Source organism: Mus caroli, chromosome 13 (genome assembly GCF_900094665.2).
Source record: "Mus caroli chromosome 13, CAROLI_EIJ_v1.1, whole genome shotgun sequence".
Classification (NCBI taxonomy): Eukaryota; Metazoa; Chordata; class Mammalia; order Rodentia; family Muridae; genus Mus; species Mus caroli.
The window spans coordinates 26,442,834-26,461,601 of NC_034582.1; the positions used below are offsets into that span (position 1 = coordinate 26,442,834).

The window sequence follows — 18,768 nt, forward strand, 5'->3', positions numbered from 1 at the left end:
ACCTGACTCCCCAGAGAGCAGAGCTCTGCCGGATCAGCACCATGATGGCTGTCTGCCCTCCCTGTGACTGTCCACAGGCTGCAAACAACTATGTTTATGTGCTGGAAGGTAGGAAGCCAACTTTAAAAAAGAAAAAAGGATTTTACCCATATAAAGAAGGCACCTATAAGCCTTCCTTATTTATAAGAGCACTACCCTCAGAAGAAAACCACATTCCAACAAATTACATTTAGCTTAGTATGAGGAATTCAGTGCAAACAAAGTTCTCCAAATCCACTCTGATTTTTTCCTCTCCCAAGAGCTTTTCTCTTTTATTATTTGGGATATAAATACAGCAAATAGTAGCTTATGCCTTTCCTTCCCTGAGAACATACTGCTGATCCTTCCTGCTGAGAGTCATCTACTGCAATATCTCCCTATCTGGCTGCTTTACATCTGGCTACTTCAGAACTAACACTTTGCTTCAGCCCCAGTTGAGAGGCTATCAACAGCGCAGCACAGCAACACTCTTACATGAGAGGCTTCCTCCTCCTTGTGAAGCCCCCGCTAGGGCTGCGGGCAGTGTATCACTTGGGCTCCTTAGCAGTAGCCCAGCAGACTTGCTTTGTATGTTCTAAAATTGTAAATCTCTTTAGCTCGTACATTATGTCTCTAAAAGTTTTAGTAACTCCATACCATCTTAATATAAAATTGAAGAAACTTAGAAACATTTTATGTAGAATGATGAAGTTACTGTCTCAGAAAATCTAGAAAATGTTTTGGTTGCAAAGTACAGTGTTAGTTCTAGACTTCAATAAGTTTTTTTTCTTTTTAGTACCAAGCTTAAACCTAGCAGTTTCATTAAAAGAATCTTTGTTTAGTGATACAAGTTACTGCTTTTCTTTTTAGCTGATATGCTAGAGCACATTCTGAAGAAGGCTTCTGGAAAGGCAGGGAGGCGGAGGAAAGGATCTTAGTTCTCATGAGTAGAGACTCAGACTTTTAGAATTTGAGGAGGAGGAACATTTTCAGGGAAACTCTGGTCTCAATTCTCAGGAAAACAAAACAAAGGAAATCTAAAAGCATTTTCAGTCACCCTCCTTGGGCTTCTCAAGGGTTCCAGGAATAGGGACACAGTGGTGGAGGGGGTGAAGGGGGGAAGAGAGAGAGAGAAACAGAGAGAGAGAGAGAGAGAGAGAGAGAGAGAGAAACAGAGAGACAGAGAAATGAGAGAGACAGAGAGAGAGAAAGAGAAAGAGACAGAGAGAGTGAAAACACACGCTGAGCACGGCTTCTTGCTAAGCTACAGGAAGAGGCTATCTTCAGTTATGCCCAGGAGAGCAGGCAACACAGCAACAGTGAATTATCACTCTTACTGTACATGGCAGAGTGGATCTGACACACAGCTGTGCACAGGCTGTCTCTGGCTTTACTTGGTGCCCACAGGACCTATTGCCATAGATGTTAAAGTCAAACAGACTTGACCTGGTTCTGAGCTCTCCCCCCCCCCCCCCCCCCCCCCAGACAGGGTTTCTCTGTATAGCCCTGGCTGTCCTGGAACTCACTTTGTAGACCAGGCTGGCCTCAAACTCAGAAATCCGCCTGCCTCTGCCTCCCAAGTGCTGGGATTAAAGGTGTGCGCCACCACTGCCCAGCTCTGAGCTTATTTTTTAAACCACTAATGAATAGAAATGTAATTCTCAGATTTGTGCCCACAAGTTTAATGTACTTCTGAAAATAAATTTAGCTCACGCACACAGGAGGAGCAAGCTAACCTTCTAACACATAAGCAGCAAAGCTTCTTCAAGGCACTTAGCTAACTCACTCAGAGTTTATTTCCACTTTAAATTGTGCAGTTTTGCAAGTCAGGAAAGTTCCTCAAAAAGGTTTCCTCAGAAAGGTGGAGGAAGAAAGGCAAGGGTGGGCTCTGACACCAGTTGTAGTGGCTATGTGTGCTGGACCCTTTGACCAGAGAGGAAACACAGTTAGCACTCAGCCCAGTGTGGGTACACGGCCTGCATTTGCTAGGAGCAGTAATCAGTTTCACTGTTCTCTGGTTCCACTGCTAAATCCTCTGTCCTACATCTGCTTCCACTGTTCCTATCCTAGAAGATAATTTAGTGCAGGTCCTTAGCCCCTCTAGGCCTACAGACAGTATTTTCTAGATCCATAAGATGACCACAGACAAATACATATGCATACATATATGAAGTCTATCATCATCTTAGAGGTACTGAAATTAGTAAATTTCATTAATTAAGGAAGTCACTGAATTTGGGAAATAGCACTTTACTCTAAACTCAGATAGCATAGCAGAAAATTAAGTCAGTATTTTTAAATCTCAGTTACAAAAATCTGGTAACTTATGCTTCAAGTCCAAATGCAGTGTAAGCTATGTACAGCTGAACCTCCCTGTCTGCTCCTTTGTGCTAGGCACTGGGCTAACTCCCTACGAGCACCACCTTCTCAACAGCCCTGCGGCACAGTCATGTTGCTTGTTCCGTTCCCTCTGCAGATGAAGACACTGAAGAGCAGGACTCCAGAGCTGCCCAGGATGAAAGGCTCTCACTCCTGCAGAGCTGCTCATCCTCTTAGCTTCTCCACTACCCTGAGGCCATCTCTCCTAGTACTGCTGAGTATTTCTAAATGTATTGCCAACGGAAAACTATTTCCACAGTTACTTCTCTCCAGGATCACTGAGGCATGTACATCAGACATATTGTCAAGGGAAACCTTCCATATCCTTCACTACTGTCAAGCCATGGTACACTTGTGGGCTATAACTTCCCACCTTGGGGAGAATGGCATTTGCAGGTGCAGCACCCAGTCCACCAGGGGAGTCAGGTGGTAACCATTACTGAGCAGAAAAAAAAGGTCTGAGCAATGAGACTGCTTTTCCTTTGACCAACCTGGAAGGCTGTCTTTCCTTCAAAGGGTGGTGGCAGGGTTGAGGGGTGGGGTGTCTCTATAACTGCTTCCAATGTATTTATATTCGAGGAATATTCTTGTCCTATACCAAATATCCCTATCTATTGTCTTCCCTTTTACCATTTCGTCAGTACTTTGATTCCCCCAAATTAGGTTTGTGGGTTTCACACTATATCTATACATATATGCAATCTATCAGAATCCTTGCACACAATTTACCTTATGTAGCGCTTCTGGTCATGTAAGGTTGATGGAGTCTCGAGCAATTTCTTTAGAAGTAACTCTCTGAGATCTTCAATTCCTGCTTCTACTTCAGCATAATCTATTTTTAAAGGATGCAAGATTGACAGAACTGAATTCAAAATCAAGTTTCAGAAAGCAGAATTCTGGTTGCTTTTTGACTGAGAAGAGACACAAGGGACCTTTGTGGAGGGATCAAAACACATCATCTCAAGTGTATAGGAGGCATGAACGTTTGTCAGAGTTCAGTGACCTGTAACATGTAAGGTCTGTGCATTTCACTGCATGCAAATTTCACTACAGTAAAGAAATAAATTCTGCGTTCTGAAACCTTATGGATTTCATTCTTTTAAATTTAATAAGACCTGTGGTATTTCTCCTAGTTAATAAGTTTTTAACCGTAAGCTACCTAAGCTTTTATTTTCTGTAAACCTGGTATAGAGTAATTTTTTCAAAGTACTGAGTTTGCTTTAGAGTCAAGTAGAACTCATAAATGCACTGTTTTAGCTTGAAGAGGGGAGACTGAAATGCAGATTTCCATGTCTGTGAAAAACTTACCATTGCTTCTCTCTAGTGTGAAAGTTTTTAATGCATTGTGATTAAAAAACAGCAAAGCATCTGAGACTGGCACTGCCACGGACTCGCATTCCCACCACACAGCAGTAGGAAACCCGTGAGGTTAGTTTGCACTGATTGTTTTACATTTTAAAGAAGAACCATATAAACCAGATCTCAGAGGCAAGCAGCGCTCTGCAGCATAGACACTCACTCCACCATCCTCCTGCAAGAGGAAAGAATAGGGCTAAAAGTAATAAAGAAATCTTACATTTCTTGAAAACTTGCACCTCCGTTTTCCCAAAGAGCGATTTGGCTTTTTCATAATCGTTAATAACTACATCATAATCCCCCTTGAAAATAAGAAACACGTTGTGAGATCATTAGGAAAGAACAATGAGCCCATGGTTAATATAAAATATCTTATTTTATATTATCTTATATATTTTAACCACATCTCTAAGATCAGCAACATCTATAACTGCACACATACATATGCTGTACCTTTTGAATATTCCGTTTAATATTGAGAGGAAGGTTGAAGAGAAATTTAAATCGCTGAAGGACGTTGAGTGCGTTCCTAGTGGAATCTGCCTTGTCTTTCCGACCTAATACTTCTTGGAACAATGTGTCAGCGGTGTTACTTGCTCCTGTTGTAAACAGAGAAAGGAAGGTGGGTGACAGTGACCTGAGTCTGAGCACTAAAAGCAAACGGTAATGTTATACTGCACTGAAATTCAGGAGACTTTTAAAAAGTTTGATAAAATGAAATTTCTAATTTTTAAAGTCCTTTCATATGTTAAGAATGGTATCTAATTAAAAGCAACATTTACTAAATAAGCCCAAATAACTTTCTCCAAAATGCATCTATACTTATTTTAATCTTCTAAATTTTATAACAACTCTGGATATTTAAAGAACACACACAAGCCACTTAAATTTTATTAATTCTGCATCACACTACAGTTAATAAATGGGATATGGGAAACTGTCTTCAGAAAAAATATTTTTAAAAAAAACATTAAAGCTAACCCTATTTCTTGACAAAATTATCCCTCTATGTTGTAAGCACAGAAAATTATATAAACCTTAAAATGACAAAATCTTAACACAGCATCATTACTGTTTCTTAAATCAGCTAAATCTTGTAAACTCATGTATGACCAGGATATTTTGTATGATTCTTTCCTTTAAAAAGTAAAAATTATACATATCACTTTAAATGAGTGCTGTTTTTCTAAGGCAAAATTTGCTATATACAAAAATAGTTTAAATTTTGCAACATGTGAATTAATTTTAATTAGCTACAAGGAAAAAAAGAGAGCAAGAATAAACTGCTTTCAGCTGTTTGACCTGCTTGTAAAAAGTTTCTACATTATCTGGTCTAGTGACTATACTTTAAGCAAAGATGAAAAACTCACCTCGCCTCGCTGGGTGGCTTGCACACCACAGCCACACTGTGGGTGGCCTGATCCTGTTAAAAGTCGTCTTTGTAACATGATTGTTTTATCTAAATAATGTTTAAATTCTGTTGAAATTTTAAAGGCCTGATATAAAAACTTCGTTTGGTCAAGAGAGCTGTTTTTCCCACATGGTATTTAATGTGGATACTAAACCTCTCTCTATTGTGGGATGAGAAATACATTTCCTTCTTGCATCAAGCCATGGAATGAAGGCTTGAGAGAGCACTGAAATCTAATTTGAATTTTAAAACTTTCTTCAGAAAAAACTATCTTAAAGCATTTGCTTATCATTTTAAAAGTATAAACATCATGAGTTTAAGCTTTGTAACTTAAATTTGACATGGAACAGAATCTTTTCTGTTTATTTATTTATTTACATGTAAAGTTTGGGTTTCACACGAGCAAATTCCTTTTTCTATGCAATGAAAGAATTCAGAGCAAACAGTCTGAATTCAAATTATTCTCATCATTCTAAAGTAATAAAAAAAATTCCAGCCAATAATTTGAACTCTAAAAATATGAAAACAAGAACAGGTATAAAATATACTACCCTTGAATAAAATACATATATTTCCTATAGATAATTTTATAAGAAGAAATTTAAACTGAAATTAAAATTTATGCCAAAATTTGTGAACTGAGAACCTGAATTTATACAAAGTTAAAAATTATATAGACAACTTTCACTAGCAAACTATGATTTTTCTGTGATTTGTACTGCATTTACAATAAAAATATGGTTCATAATTCTGACATTATGAAAGATATTAAATGATAAAATGTTTCAGAGCAATGAAACTAAGATCCATCTACACATCATATATAGTCACCAGCAGTCACAAAATGCTTTGAGAATCTCCTATGACTGGAAGGAGACAAGAGCACTATGCAGAGGAACGGGGTCCTCATCACATGTGGGGCTAATGATGTGGACAAAGACATCAGCTGGATGTCCACAAAGCCACCCCACCAAAATCCTCCATGTGTGTTAATTCACATACACCTTGCTCCACCCTCACACTAAGAATGCCCGATTTTAAGGCAACTGATATGGTTTTGGATGTCCACTGAATGAACACAGAATAAATGCATGTGGACTAGAGGGCCATGCATGCACGCCTTTGCCCTCAGATGCACAGTTTAATAGAAGCTGATGCTAGGCCTTTCTCCTTGTCTGAGAATGGCTTTCTCAGCAGTTCATTTGGATAATGACTATCACTGTCTCATACATGGGCCCCAGGAACTAACTAACTAACTAACTAACTAACTAACTAACTAACTAACCACAAAGCCCTTATGCCACCACAGTGGGCGCACAGAGCAGTGAAATGTGCCCTAGGGTATCAAGGGAAGAAGTTGCTGTCACACTATACACTAATCCATTACACTCACACCTGTCTCTTACAGACACCTAGAAGATCTACTTTTGTCATTCTAATGGCATATTATAATTTCAGACATATTTATTTAGAGTAGACATTAGGCTGTCTCCTATTTCAAGGTGACGACACTAGTCTCTTTCTTTGTAAGGACAACTTGAGAAGAGAGTTTACAGAAGTGAGGTGTGTGTGTGTGTTGTGCCTCATAGGAATATAGGGGCTAGAACAACACAGGATGGTTCCCAACCATCACACAGTTTGTCCCAGGGAGAGACAAGGTATTGAAAACAGAAAAGCAAATGTGAAAAGTAGCTGGAGAATTAAAGTACCTCAAAAAATGCACACTGGTACTTGGCAAAGGCAGGGCCTCCCAAAGACTAAACCTCTGAGTGCCTCTGTTTCAACAGGCGCCAGGAAGGCTAGCTAGTTGCTTTCTGTAACTGGGTGACAGCACACAATGCCTAAGACAGTGTGCACTAGTTACTCACACAACCAGCAAACATGTCACATCCTGGGGCCCTACAGATCCATGTGGTATGCACGCGTGCGCACACACACACACACACGGGCACACACACATACACACACACAATTACTTCCCACTAGAGTTTACGACCTTTTCCAATATAGGTTTCAGAGCAACTTTACAGCACCAGGCATGAACCTAAAGATCACAGACGTGTTAGTCGCTCTCATGTTAGTCACACGGCTATTGCACTGGTGCACATTCCGTGCCTGCCAGGTCAATTCAACAGCCTGCTGGTCCGACTCTGGGTAAGATTGTATTCATATATTTCTATCCAAAAAGCATGTAAAGCTCATTTGCTCAGATTAATACAAAAAGGATGTAGTGAAAGCTAGAAAGATACTTGGTGATCAACTCTCAGGGATTCCAGACTCAAAAGTTACACAAAAACTCAACAGAATTTTCTCTATTCTCTCCTTGTGTCCTAAACTGGCTCTATTACCTGAGACTAGAAATGTAAATGTCTCACAAACCATTTTCCTTTTCAAATTACATATACACAACCAATGTTTCAATACTCCCATCCTCATTTCTGCCCTGCCATGGGCTCCTTGTCTACTTTCCACGTCAGCTACTGAGCTCACCACAGCTGCTGCCCTTTTCCTGGTCTCCTGTTGAATCGACAGAGAGCCCATCCAGCCTGCTCCTCTAAGCGCTCCATCACACGGCTTCCCGCTGAGCTCCTTTGGATGCTCACCATCTTCGAGGCTAACTCTACTCTAAGGAGAACTCTGGTGGGCACAGAGTTTACATCACTCCTGCTCACTAGCTTGCAGCCTGTCTCCTATCTAGAGCCACTGCCTCCCTTTCATGCTGCTGAAGCCCTGCAAGAGACACACCTGCATCCACCTACCCCACTGCCTGCCTGCCACACTCTGCTTATCTGTGTGGCTGTGTGCTATGTCTCTTTTAAGACGCAGAGATGGCTTAGGTAAATACTTCTTTACGTAAAATTCAGAATATATTCATTTAAACAAGGTTTATGACTTAGTGCTTAGAGGCAAATGCTCAACAAACCCCAAGACAAGCAATAACCACAGGAGTGATAAACAAAGGGACGGGTTTTAAGTCCTGTTAAATCCAGAAACTTAGATGGAATGTCCAAGGATTCAAATTCTACCACCAAGAAAAGCCTCCACCAAAGGTAGCATTCTTTCTACAAAATATTTTCTTACTGACATCACTGGACCTATGAAGAAAATGGTTACATAAGACCCAGGATGTTCTACTCATGGGACTAAACCAAGCCATAAAAACAAAATTCACTTTGTTTCATAACCCTGAATTCATAAAATCTCTAAACATCTATGTGAGGTTGCTTCATTTTTTTAACCCTTCTTTCCAAGGGAACCATGTATTCAAGGCTATCTTATGAACATTACTTCATATTACACAGTGACTACATGTGGGAAACATAACTTACATTTAAAACATGTAATAATTTTAATAATAGTACAAATTAATTTATCTGATGAATTTCTTCTGCTATTGGGGCAAGTACCTTGGAATGTCAGAAAAAGAACAAAAGGGAAAAAGGAGGAAACAGAAAACGTGGGAGTCTGTTGGACCATCAACTTTTACAGAATGTTCTAGAGTATGTCCCTCTGGGGAAGGGCAAAGTGTAAACAAACAGACGATGCCTGGGCATCTGCTGTGCAGGAGCTGAGGCTCTGCCCTGTGTGCCGGCAGGTCTGATGATGGAGATGCCGGTGTCTACTCAGTAGTAACCCTGGCTGCTGTCTCAGTGCCGGTTTGTTTCCAAGTAGCAAATTACAGTTCTTGAGAAATGTAACTAAGTAAAATGCAAACAGATTCATTTCATTCTATTGTCCTTGAGGTTTTGTAAGTCGTTACCATGCCCTTGCCCTGGGAAATTCCGCAGACCTGCACTGCACCTTGTTCTAAAGACCATCAACACTCGTCACTAGTCCACAAACTTACTATTGAGGACATTCTCCAATTTCTGTGTCATGGATCCTTCTACCTTTTCAGTTCCATCTGCTTCTAGTTTTTGATGGATAGCTAGGAAAAAGCAAACAAACCTAGTTACAACGTGGGCCACTTTAATGGACAGAAAGATAAAAAAAGCCTTTTAAAGCCATTGAAAAACAATTTTACAAATTGTTCTATTATTTTCACCATTCAAGAGGAACATATATATGCAGTATTCTGGGAAAACACAGATGATACTATTTATATTGTTCACACCTTAACATTATTCAAGTAGCATACAATAGACACACTCATCTGGCCTTCAATATACACTTGAAAAAGAAAAGCGAAAGCGGGACTTCAGGCTCTGTGGGTCTTTAGCACAATCTTCACGTGGCCATAGGAAATCATTCTTCTACCTCAGCAAGATAGAAAGTACTGCTTTGGGTTCTACCAACCTCAAAAAATTTAATTTCAGACCTGGACTATCACATGGGGAATACATATTAGTTCTCTTATATTCACAATAATTTCCTAGAGGTTCCATGGAAACATTTCAAAACACATATCAAAGTACCAACACTGGGTAGAGAAAGTATGTAAGTGTGTGTGTGTGTGTGTGTGTGTGTGTGTGTGTGTGTAGGCAGGGGTGGGGTGGGTGGGTGTTTACATACCTTGACTCAGTAATAAAGAATACTGGAGAATGAAGAGGGAAAGTTTAAAACAGCTCTCAGGCTTATTTTGGTAAGGAATTAAGACTATGATTTCAAATTTTAAAGCTGTGACAAAATGAAGCCAGAAGAGCAAACCCTAGTTGAACTGTGACTATGCATTTAGTGCTCCACTTCTGAGGTGCGTGTGTCATCCACTGACAGTGATGTGCATCCCAGTATTTACATCTGGATGATGAGAAAGAAGACCGTGGTAACACCCAAATAAACATGTCTCACAAGCTCACCAAGCCAAATTTGGAATGTGAGCTTGGGCAGTCAGGTTCCAGTCCTTAAGGCCTCAGTCCTTGCTGCCCACGCAGCTCAGATCAGTAACTAACTCACACGACCTAGGCTTCTGTTTGCATGTCTGTAAAATGAGAGCAGTAAACTTACTGTGCCTTTGGGGAACTGTAGTCACTTGTAAAAAAGAAGTTTCTCCTCACAACAGTGGCAGAAGCAGCCTGGGTTTCCACTTTTTCACACAATTTGCTCAAGTGAAAACCCAAATGCAAGATGTTCCACTTTGTGGTCTTTCAGTGAACCAAACAGCACTTTTGAATATTAATTAGGCACTCACTAACATTCACATGGTGAATCTGTTATAGCTTCTGCTTGGTTGCCTAGACAGGTGCCAGTTTATGCTTCAGAAACAAACAAGCCTACTTCATGTAAATGTGGATGTGTCTATTTCTTTTACGAGACTTATATAACTCAATTTGATGCACTGGTCTTTTTAAAAAAAACTCAGTAAGTTTTTAAAATTTAAATTCAGTGTTCAAATACTTTTGAATACGTTCTCAAGTCCAGAGAATGTTTATTTTTCTGTTCATTATAATTAGCCTTTAATCCTAATTATGTTCTTTACAATACATTTTCCTGTAATGTTACCTCAATTTTGTTTTACATCCTAAAACACACAAACTGTTTTTACTGAATTGAATCAACACATTCATAAAAGAAGAAACAAACACACGGGGGAGGGACAGTCACTGCTTTTTAAAAATTGTCTTTGTTGATTCAGAGTAAAGAACATGTGAATCTTTACTGGCTCAAACTTAAATTACACAGTAGAAATGACCCAACATATTCCCACACATCAAAGCTTAAACTTGCATTCAACTTGTAAAGTTAAATGGAAGAGAATGTTCCTGCGTGTAAGCATTAAAAGCTACATTAGGCAGACTGCTCCAGGGAAGCAGGTCTGCCCACAGCACATGTAGCACTGCTGTAATGATGCTCTGACAAGCTTGGTTGCAAAAGCAGGGCTGGCCCTGTGCAGCTCACTGTCCTGAGCTCCTGAGCGGGCAGACAGCACATGCTCCACAGCCTCACTGCAAATGTTATTCTCTAAGTGAGAACCAACAATACAGGAAACTGTGTGGCCACATTTTCTGATGCTGACATAAGCCATCACTGATCAGCAGGTCAAGACAGGGTGACCTGGTTCTCTGAGCTCAGTTTACAGCCCTTTCTGCTGACAGAGCAACTTCCTCCAACTCATCTCTACCACAGCAGAGCCACTGTCAAGCTGTCAGCCAAGCATGAGGTCTAAGAGACACTGGGATCTGATAAAAGCAATCCTATTTTCCAGAAAATTAAACCAAATAACCCAATGTCTGGTTCATTTGGCCTTTTATTTTCTCTGAAAACATTTTTAAATAGAATAACTCAATAAGCAACTGGGTACATGATCACAGGTTTGTTATTGTTTCTAATCTATTAGAAACTTAAATATGTGTGCTAGTTGAACATCATAAGCTTAAAGTTAGGAAACAAAAAGGTATTATAAGAGCACTAGTTAAAGAAAAATTGAAGTTCTAGGAAAGGGTCTGCTATTTCTTTTGAACTACATCATTGTCTCACTGTCTGTAAAACATACACACTGCGCAAAATATGAAACTGCAACTTCAGTCAAAAAACTCAAAATGCCTAAGCATGCACTTACATAGATGCCACTGTTAAATAAGGCACGCACACACACACACACACACACACACACACACACACACACACAGAGAGAGAGAGAGAGAGAGAGAGAGAGAATATCTATAAAAATGCAAGGCCATACTCTATGCTCTAACCACTGTGCTTGCCTGCTAGCCTGTATGAGTCAGAACATTAAAGCCAGAGCAGAGACTATTTCCATAAACAACCACAGAGTAAAAATGTTACAGCCTTTACTCTGCAGTCATTATCTTCATCATTTTTTTTTTCTTACAGCTACCCTTAAAAGCATGGCCAAGGTTAGCTCCAGGTCTATATAGATAGGCTGTAGCTTAGTCATGTTAATGTCCAGACTCTGAAGGATATACTTAATAAACGAGACATGGATGAGATGAAATATGTATTTTGTTAATTCAAATTCATTAAAATGCCCATTAAGCATTTGGTTTCTATTAACTATCATAGAAAAGTGTCCTCAAGGACACTGCATTACATGTGGTGGTACTGGAAGGTGGGTCATTTGGGCATGCCCTTAAAGGGAAAACTGCTGCTTTGGGCCCTGCCTCTGGTTCCTTTTTGCTTTCTGTTGAGTGTGTTCTGCCATATACTCCACCACGACAAGATGCCTCATTAGAGAACCAAAGCAACAACCACCCCCAAACCTAGGCAACGTAGAACAAAATCCCTGAAACCAAGAGCCAAAATAAACCTTTTTTCTTGTAAGTCAATTATCACAAATATTTAGTTATAGTAACAGAAAGTAACAGAAAGCTAACACAGTGGTTAAATCATATGTAACATTTAAATTGGGCAAGTAACCTCTCATTCCTTTTCTTCCCTAATTATACTGTAAATAAAAACTAATAAAAACAATCTCAGTTGCCACATAAAGCCAACAGGTAGGAATGACTCACTCAGGGAACTGAGTCCTAGCACTCTGCCTACACTACATCATACATCAACAGGACGTGCCAGACAGAAAATGCCAAACCCCAGCTCAGCTTCAGGATTCCTGGAGCAGCTACAACATGCAAAATGGTACTGAGTGGCTTGTGTATGAACTCTGCTTTGGTCTCTTTACGTACTGCCAAGAACATTCATTCAATCTGGCCACAGCAAAACAGTCACAATTTGGGGGTTGCCACCAAAAACAAGTGACCACTCAGGTGTAAATGCATGGGCTCCAAGGGCATTCGGGACCGGTGCGGCAGAAACATTTCTCAAGCTAAAGACTTGCTAGGGGCTTGCCTGAACAGCAGCTGGAGACCCTCAGGAGCATCAAAGCCAACAAAAGTGGGAGAAACAGCAAAGTGGAAGCCAGAGAAAGACGCCTGTTGCTAGAAATAACACAATGCTTGTCACGCAGGCATACAGCAGTATTTTATGAAAAAAATGAATGCAAAAAAAGTTAAAGAGAATAAAGATTTCAAATTGCATATTTAGTTGAGATCAACTGAGAAAGTAGACTTGGGCTGGCTCTCAAACAGTCTAGACAATGATAATCACCCATGGAGGATATCTAGAAGAGGACTGGACTTTGGTTTTATCACTCTGCTCCTTTATCTATTCCTACAAACACAAGACATCAAAGACTAGCAGCATCAAAAATTGTTTTTGAGAACTGAAGGCATTGTTTGACATCCTCCAAAGTCTATCAAGCACAGAAATAAGCAAATGAAAACAGGGCATTTCTGTATGTTCTATAAGGCATATGCCTTCCTGTCTCTCGTTTATGCCCTCCTCCTTTTTAATTCAAAGCTAAACAAATATATCTTTTAATCCTTTTTGTGGACATGAACAGCTAATGTACATACAAATAAAAGAACCATGTTGGCTTACAGGACTCTTCTCAGTAACATCATCACTGGAATCAATGTCTACATCAATGTCCACAGGGATAACTGTCTTGCAGTACAGTGGCAGACAAAGGCTCTCAGAATAGTGCTTTTTAAAACCGTAACTCCTATCATACAATGCTGGTAAGGTACATAATGAAAACAAAACTTCCCAAGGTTTACAAAAGGTATTATGGATAGGACTAAGATACGGACCAGCAGCAGAGGACTTGCCTAGCATGTGTAAGGCCTTGCATTTAATTCCCAGCACCAAAAGTTTGTTTTCAGTTTGTATTACTTATTTTAACTTATTTTATATGTATGTATGACTGTGTACCACATGTACTCTGTGTACCACATGTCTTGGAGGCCAGAAGAAGGCAATGGATCCCTTGGAACTGGAGTTATAGCCAGGGATCTATGGTGAAATCAAATAATACTGTTGTACTAAAAGAACGTAGCAATAAGATGACACCTAATGATATTTTGCTATACTCCTACGAGAGTGCCTTATTAGTCATCATTGCAGCAGAAAGGAACAGTTGCAAAGACCCACAGCCAGACATGAAGAGAGAGTCCTTGGAAAACACAGGTCTAAATGGGATGTCTCCATCAAATCCCCCCTTAGCCCTAAAGTGGAGCTAAGACAACCCCTCAAAGGAAGAGGCAGAAAGAGTGTAAGAGCTGGAGGATACAGAGGACGCCAGAAGAACAAGGCCCTCTGAATCAACTAAGCAAGGCTACATGAACTCACAGAAACCCAGGTCTGCACTGGGTCCTCTATGTACATACTACAGCCTTCAGCTTAGTGTTTTTATGGACTCCTGAGTGTGTGAAATGTGGATCTTTGGTTCTTGTGCCTGCTCTTGGAGATCTTTCCCTTTTCTGTTGGGTTGCCTTGCTGACCTTGATGTGATGGCTTGTTTTATCTTAGTATATTCTACTTTGTTATATTTGGTTGTTACCTCTTATAAGTCTGTTCTTTTCTAATGAGAAACAGAGAGGAAATAGATCCAGGCGGGAGGAGAAGTGGGAAGGAATAGAGGGAGAGGAAAACTGTAATCAGGTTATATTTATGAGAAAACGAACCTTACTTTCAATAAAAGAAAACAAAGTAAATTATACAGATAAAGTAAAAAGACCATGACAAGGCCTATAACACAGATATTAAGTAATATGAAAACTATGATACTAAAAAGAATCTTTTTTCTAGTAAATTCAGTATTTCCCAAACTAAAATTAAAAAATATATACAGAGACAACAGAAACTTTGTGAGTGTGTGTGTGTATGTGTGTGTGTGTCTGATGAAGTCACCATCACCACCCCCAGCCCTGCCACACACTAAAAGACTTCTTGTGTAACAAGAACAACATGATCTCAGACCAAAATACTGAAATTGAATCCAGAAATACAATGTTGTTAAATGACACCATGGGGTGGAAGTCAGTGAACTTCCCAGCATAGAATACCATACAAGGTTAGTGAGTTTGTTTCTTCATGACATGAAAAATTAAAAGGGTAAAAATAAGAGGATCCATGCAAGTTTAAAAGAGAGTCAAAATAAAATGAAATCCTATCAATCTATATCTTGATTTGAACACATAGGAAAGTTTGGAGGATGACTGGAGACATTTGAACATGACTTGTGATTGAACTGAAAATCAAGTAGTCTTACTAATCTTATTAGTTGTTCTAGTAGTATTATAGTTATACATATAACGTTCTCATGAAGGGGATTTATACTAAAGCATGAGGAAAAAACATGCTACTTGAGATTTGCTTTCATAATGTACCATAAAATGCAAACTAAAGAGCCTCAAAGTAAATCTAATATACTGATAAATCAAGTATAAAAACCTCTCACAACTGTGAAATTGTGGTATACTGGGATTGGCTAAGCTAATAACAAATATACTGAGAAATCAGAGAAACAATCTCACAGTAGCTACACACACATTTAAAAAAAACCTATGAAATAAACAAAATCTTGGAATAAATCTAATGATGTGAAAGATTTATAAAGTAAAGCTTTTAAGACCCTGAAGAAATAAACTGAAGAAGATTCCAAAGGATGGAAAGGCCTGTGAACATGGCCATCCTATCAAAAGCAACCTACAGATTCAATGCAATTTTTATCAAAATTCTAATACAATTCTTCACAGAAGTTGAATATCTTAACTTTTACTTGCAAACAAACAAACAAGCAAACAATTCAGAGTAGTCAAAATAACCTTGAACAATAAAAGGCTGAGGGAGATATCACCACCTCTCATTTTAAGCTCTACTAGAGATCTGGAGTATTGACAGAAAACAAACATATTAATCAATACAATAGAACTGAGGACCTGGATATGTTTATGTGTCTATACTTGACTTTTGACAAAGAGTCAACAATAGACACTGGAGAACATGTAGCATCTTCAATAAATAGCGCTGGTCACACTAGAGGGCTACATGCAGAAGGAAGTAGGCCCTAACCTTTCTCCCTGAATAAAACCCAACTTCAATTATCAAAGACTTCCCAGACATGATTCCTTAAATTCCTCTGTTAAGAGGAGAAAGTAGAAAACATGCTTCAAAGAGTAGGCACAGGAAGGACTTTCTGAACGGTATCCAGGTAGCACAGGCATTAAGACCAAGCAACAGCTGATACATGGTAGTCGTGAAACTAAGAAACTTCTGTGTAGCAAAGGACACCTTCATTCAAGGGAAGAGAAAGTCTATAAGGAATGGGAAACAAATCTTTACCAGGTATACATTTGACAGGGTTTATGTCAGGAATATATAAGGAACTGAGTAAAAACCTAAAATAACAGATTAAAATTTTATGGCATGGAACTAAAAGGAGTTCTCAAAAGAAGACCATAGAATGAGAAATATTTTTTAAAACACTTATTCATTGTTGGTGGGAATGCAAACTGATTTCATGATGAAAATCAGTGTGAAAGTTCTTCAAAAAGGTATAAAAAGATGTATCATATGATCTAGGTATATGATACTTGGACACTGTTCATCCATATTCATGGTTGTTCTTCACAACAGCAAGATAATAAAATAGCCTTGATGTCCTTCAATTCATGGATGGATATTGAAAATATGGTACATGTATACACTGGAATATTATCTAGCTGTAAAGAAAAATAAAACTCGCAGGTAAATAGACAGAGCCAGAACTAACCATTCTGAATGAGGTAGTCCAGACCCAGAAAGAACACACTGCCTGGCTTCTTGCATATGTGGATATTAGCTTTGAATTTCCAAATATGAACGTTACATCTGGAATACATATAGTGGGCAGGAAATGTGTATGAGACCATGGTAGGAAGGTGACACAGTAGTATGAGAGGGTAAAGCAGATAACAAAACAGGAAGGTTAAATGGGGTATGAATAGGAAAGCAGAGAAGAGGAGGGAGCATGGGAAGAGATAACTAACACAAGACCTCTGAAAATGCAATAGGGAAACCTACTATTGTGGAACCTTCACAAAATACATACATTCACATATATACATATATGTGTGCACACACATGCATATGTGTACAAGTAATTACTTGTACTGAGGAGTTACCTTGTACTGAGGGTAGGGGGGACACAGTGCCACAAGCCATAGACAAATAAAAAGCTGAATACATACAAGGTAATTACCTTGTACTGAGCTGAATACATACAAGTAATTACCTTGTACTGAGGAGTTACCTTGTACTGAGGGTAGGGGGGACACAGTGCCACAAGCCATAGACAAATAAAAAGCTGAATACATACATTCACATATATACATATATGTGTGCACACACATGCATATGTGTACAAGTAATTATCTTGTACTGAGGAGTTACCTTGTACTGAGGGTAGGGGGGACACAGTGCCACAAGCCATAGACAAATAAAAAGCTGAACAACAGGTGTGGTGTACTTCTTTTCAAGTTGCTAGTCAGTGGGGTCCCAAAGACCCCTCCATTTTCATCATTACCACTACTACTGTCATTGTTCTTAGTTCCCTCTAGAACTTGATGGCAAGACATGGAAAAATCCAGCTGGTACTAACCTAGAAACCTCATCTCTACTATCTAGCTTGCACAGTGCTGGGAAGTGCTATACTTGCTACAGGGAAGAAACCTCATCAACATTCTTACCTGGCTGTAAGACCTGAGAGTCATACTAACTGGCAACACATGACCACTGGAAAAACAGCCGGAGGAATGTCATGGGAGTAACCAACCCACTTTCCAAAAGGATTCAAAATCTCTCCCATAAGACAGAACTTACACCTGACTGCTGAGTGGCACAAAAACCCATGGATGGCAAGATCCTTGAGGAGAAGGATAATAAAACCTGCACTCAAAGTTCTTATCTTCACATCACAGATCAGTGGATTTCTCAATCTTCATTAGAGACATTTCTTGATGTAGATGGAAATCAATATGGGGACCTACAACTGACTGATGTGTAAAGAGACTTGAAAGTTCAGCTCTAAATTGAAGATCTACATCAGAGTTTCCTCCACCAAGGTTCAAGAATCATTGCACAGAAGAGGGCATAAAAAGACTGTAAGAGCCAGAGGGAATAAATATCTGTAGTGAATCAATATTTGTCAGATATGATAACTCTGTTGTACACATGCATTCACAGGGGTGGGGATTGCATATGTAAGACCTATCCAATATCAAGCCAACACAGAAGTGGAAAGATGTTTATAAAGTTCCACCCCCATCTGAGGAGCTATGGAGAATTGATGGGTATTGAGGAAGGAAGTGTGTATTTGGGACTATTCTATTGCTGTGAAAAAGCACCATAACAAAGGCAAGTTTTAAAATAAAGGGTTTATTTAGGCTTATCGTTCTAGAGGGTTAGGAATCCATGATGACAGAGTGAACACATATTGGCTTGAGAAGGAAGCTGAGAGCCGACATCTTGAACCAAAAGCACAAAACAGAAAGTAAACTTGGAATAGTGTAAATGTCTGAACCCCCAAGCCTGTCTTCACTGGCATATGTCCTCTAACAAGGCCCCACCTTCTAAGCATTCCCAAACTGCAACTCCAACTGGGTACAGGTAATCACATGGCTAAGACTTTGGGAGACATCTCACTCAAACCACCATAGCAGGTCAGTGTTGATCAAGGATGCAGGTCCGGAAGTGTTACCCATTCTCCATTAGATGCCCCCCAGCCACCCAGGCACATACAGGTACAACTAAATAAACTCACTGATTTAAATGAGGGTTTAAAAAGAGCATATGAGGTTTAAAGACAAAAAGCGATAGAGGAAACAGAA

At 39.4% G+C, this 18,768-nt stretch overlaps 1 protein-coding gene across 1 annotated transcript in view; it reads right to left on the reverse strand.

Annotated features, from left to right (window-relative positions):
- Positions 1-18,768, reverse strand: part of Exoc2 (exocyst complex component 2) — a 160,727-nt gene that overhangs the window by 88,458 nt on the left and 53,501 nt on the right. The window contains exons 7-10 of the mRNA XM_021180205.2: positions 9,012-9,092; positions 4,207-4,352; positions 3,974-4,055; positions 3,127-3,229 (exon numbers count right to left, since the gene is read on the reverse strand). Coding sequence (XP_021035864.1) covers positions 3,127-3,229; positions 3,974-4,055; positions 4,207-4,352; positions 9,012-9,092 — 412 coding nt within the window. The remainder of the gene's footprint in view (positions 1-3,126; positions 3,230-3,973; positions 4,056-4,206; positions 4,353-9,011; positions 9,093-18,768) is intronic.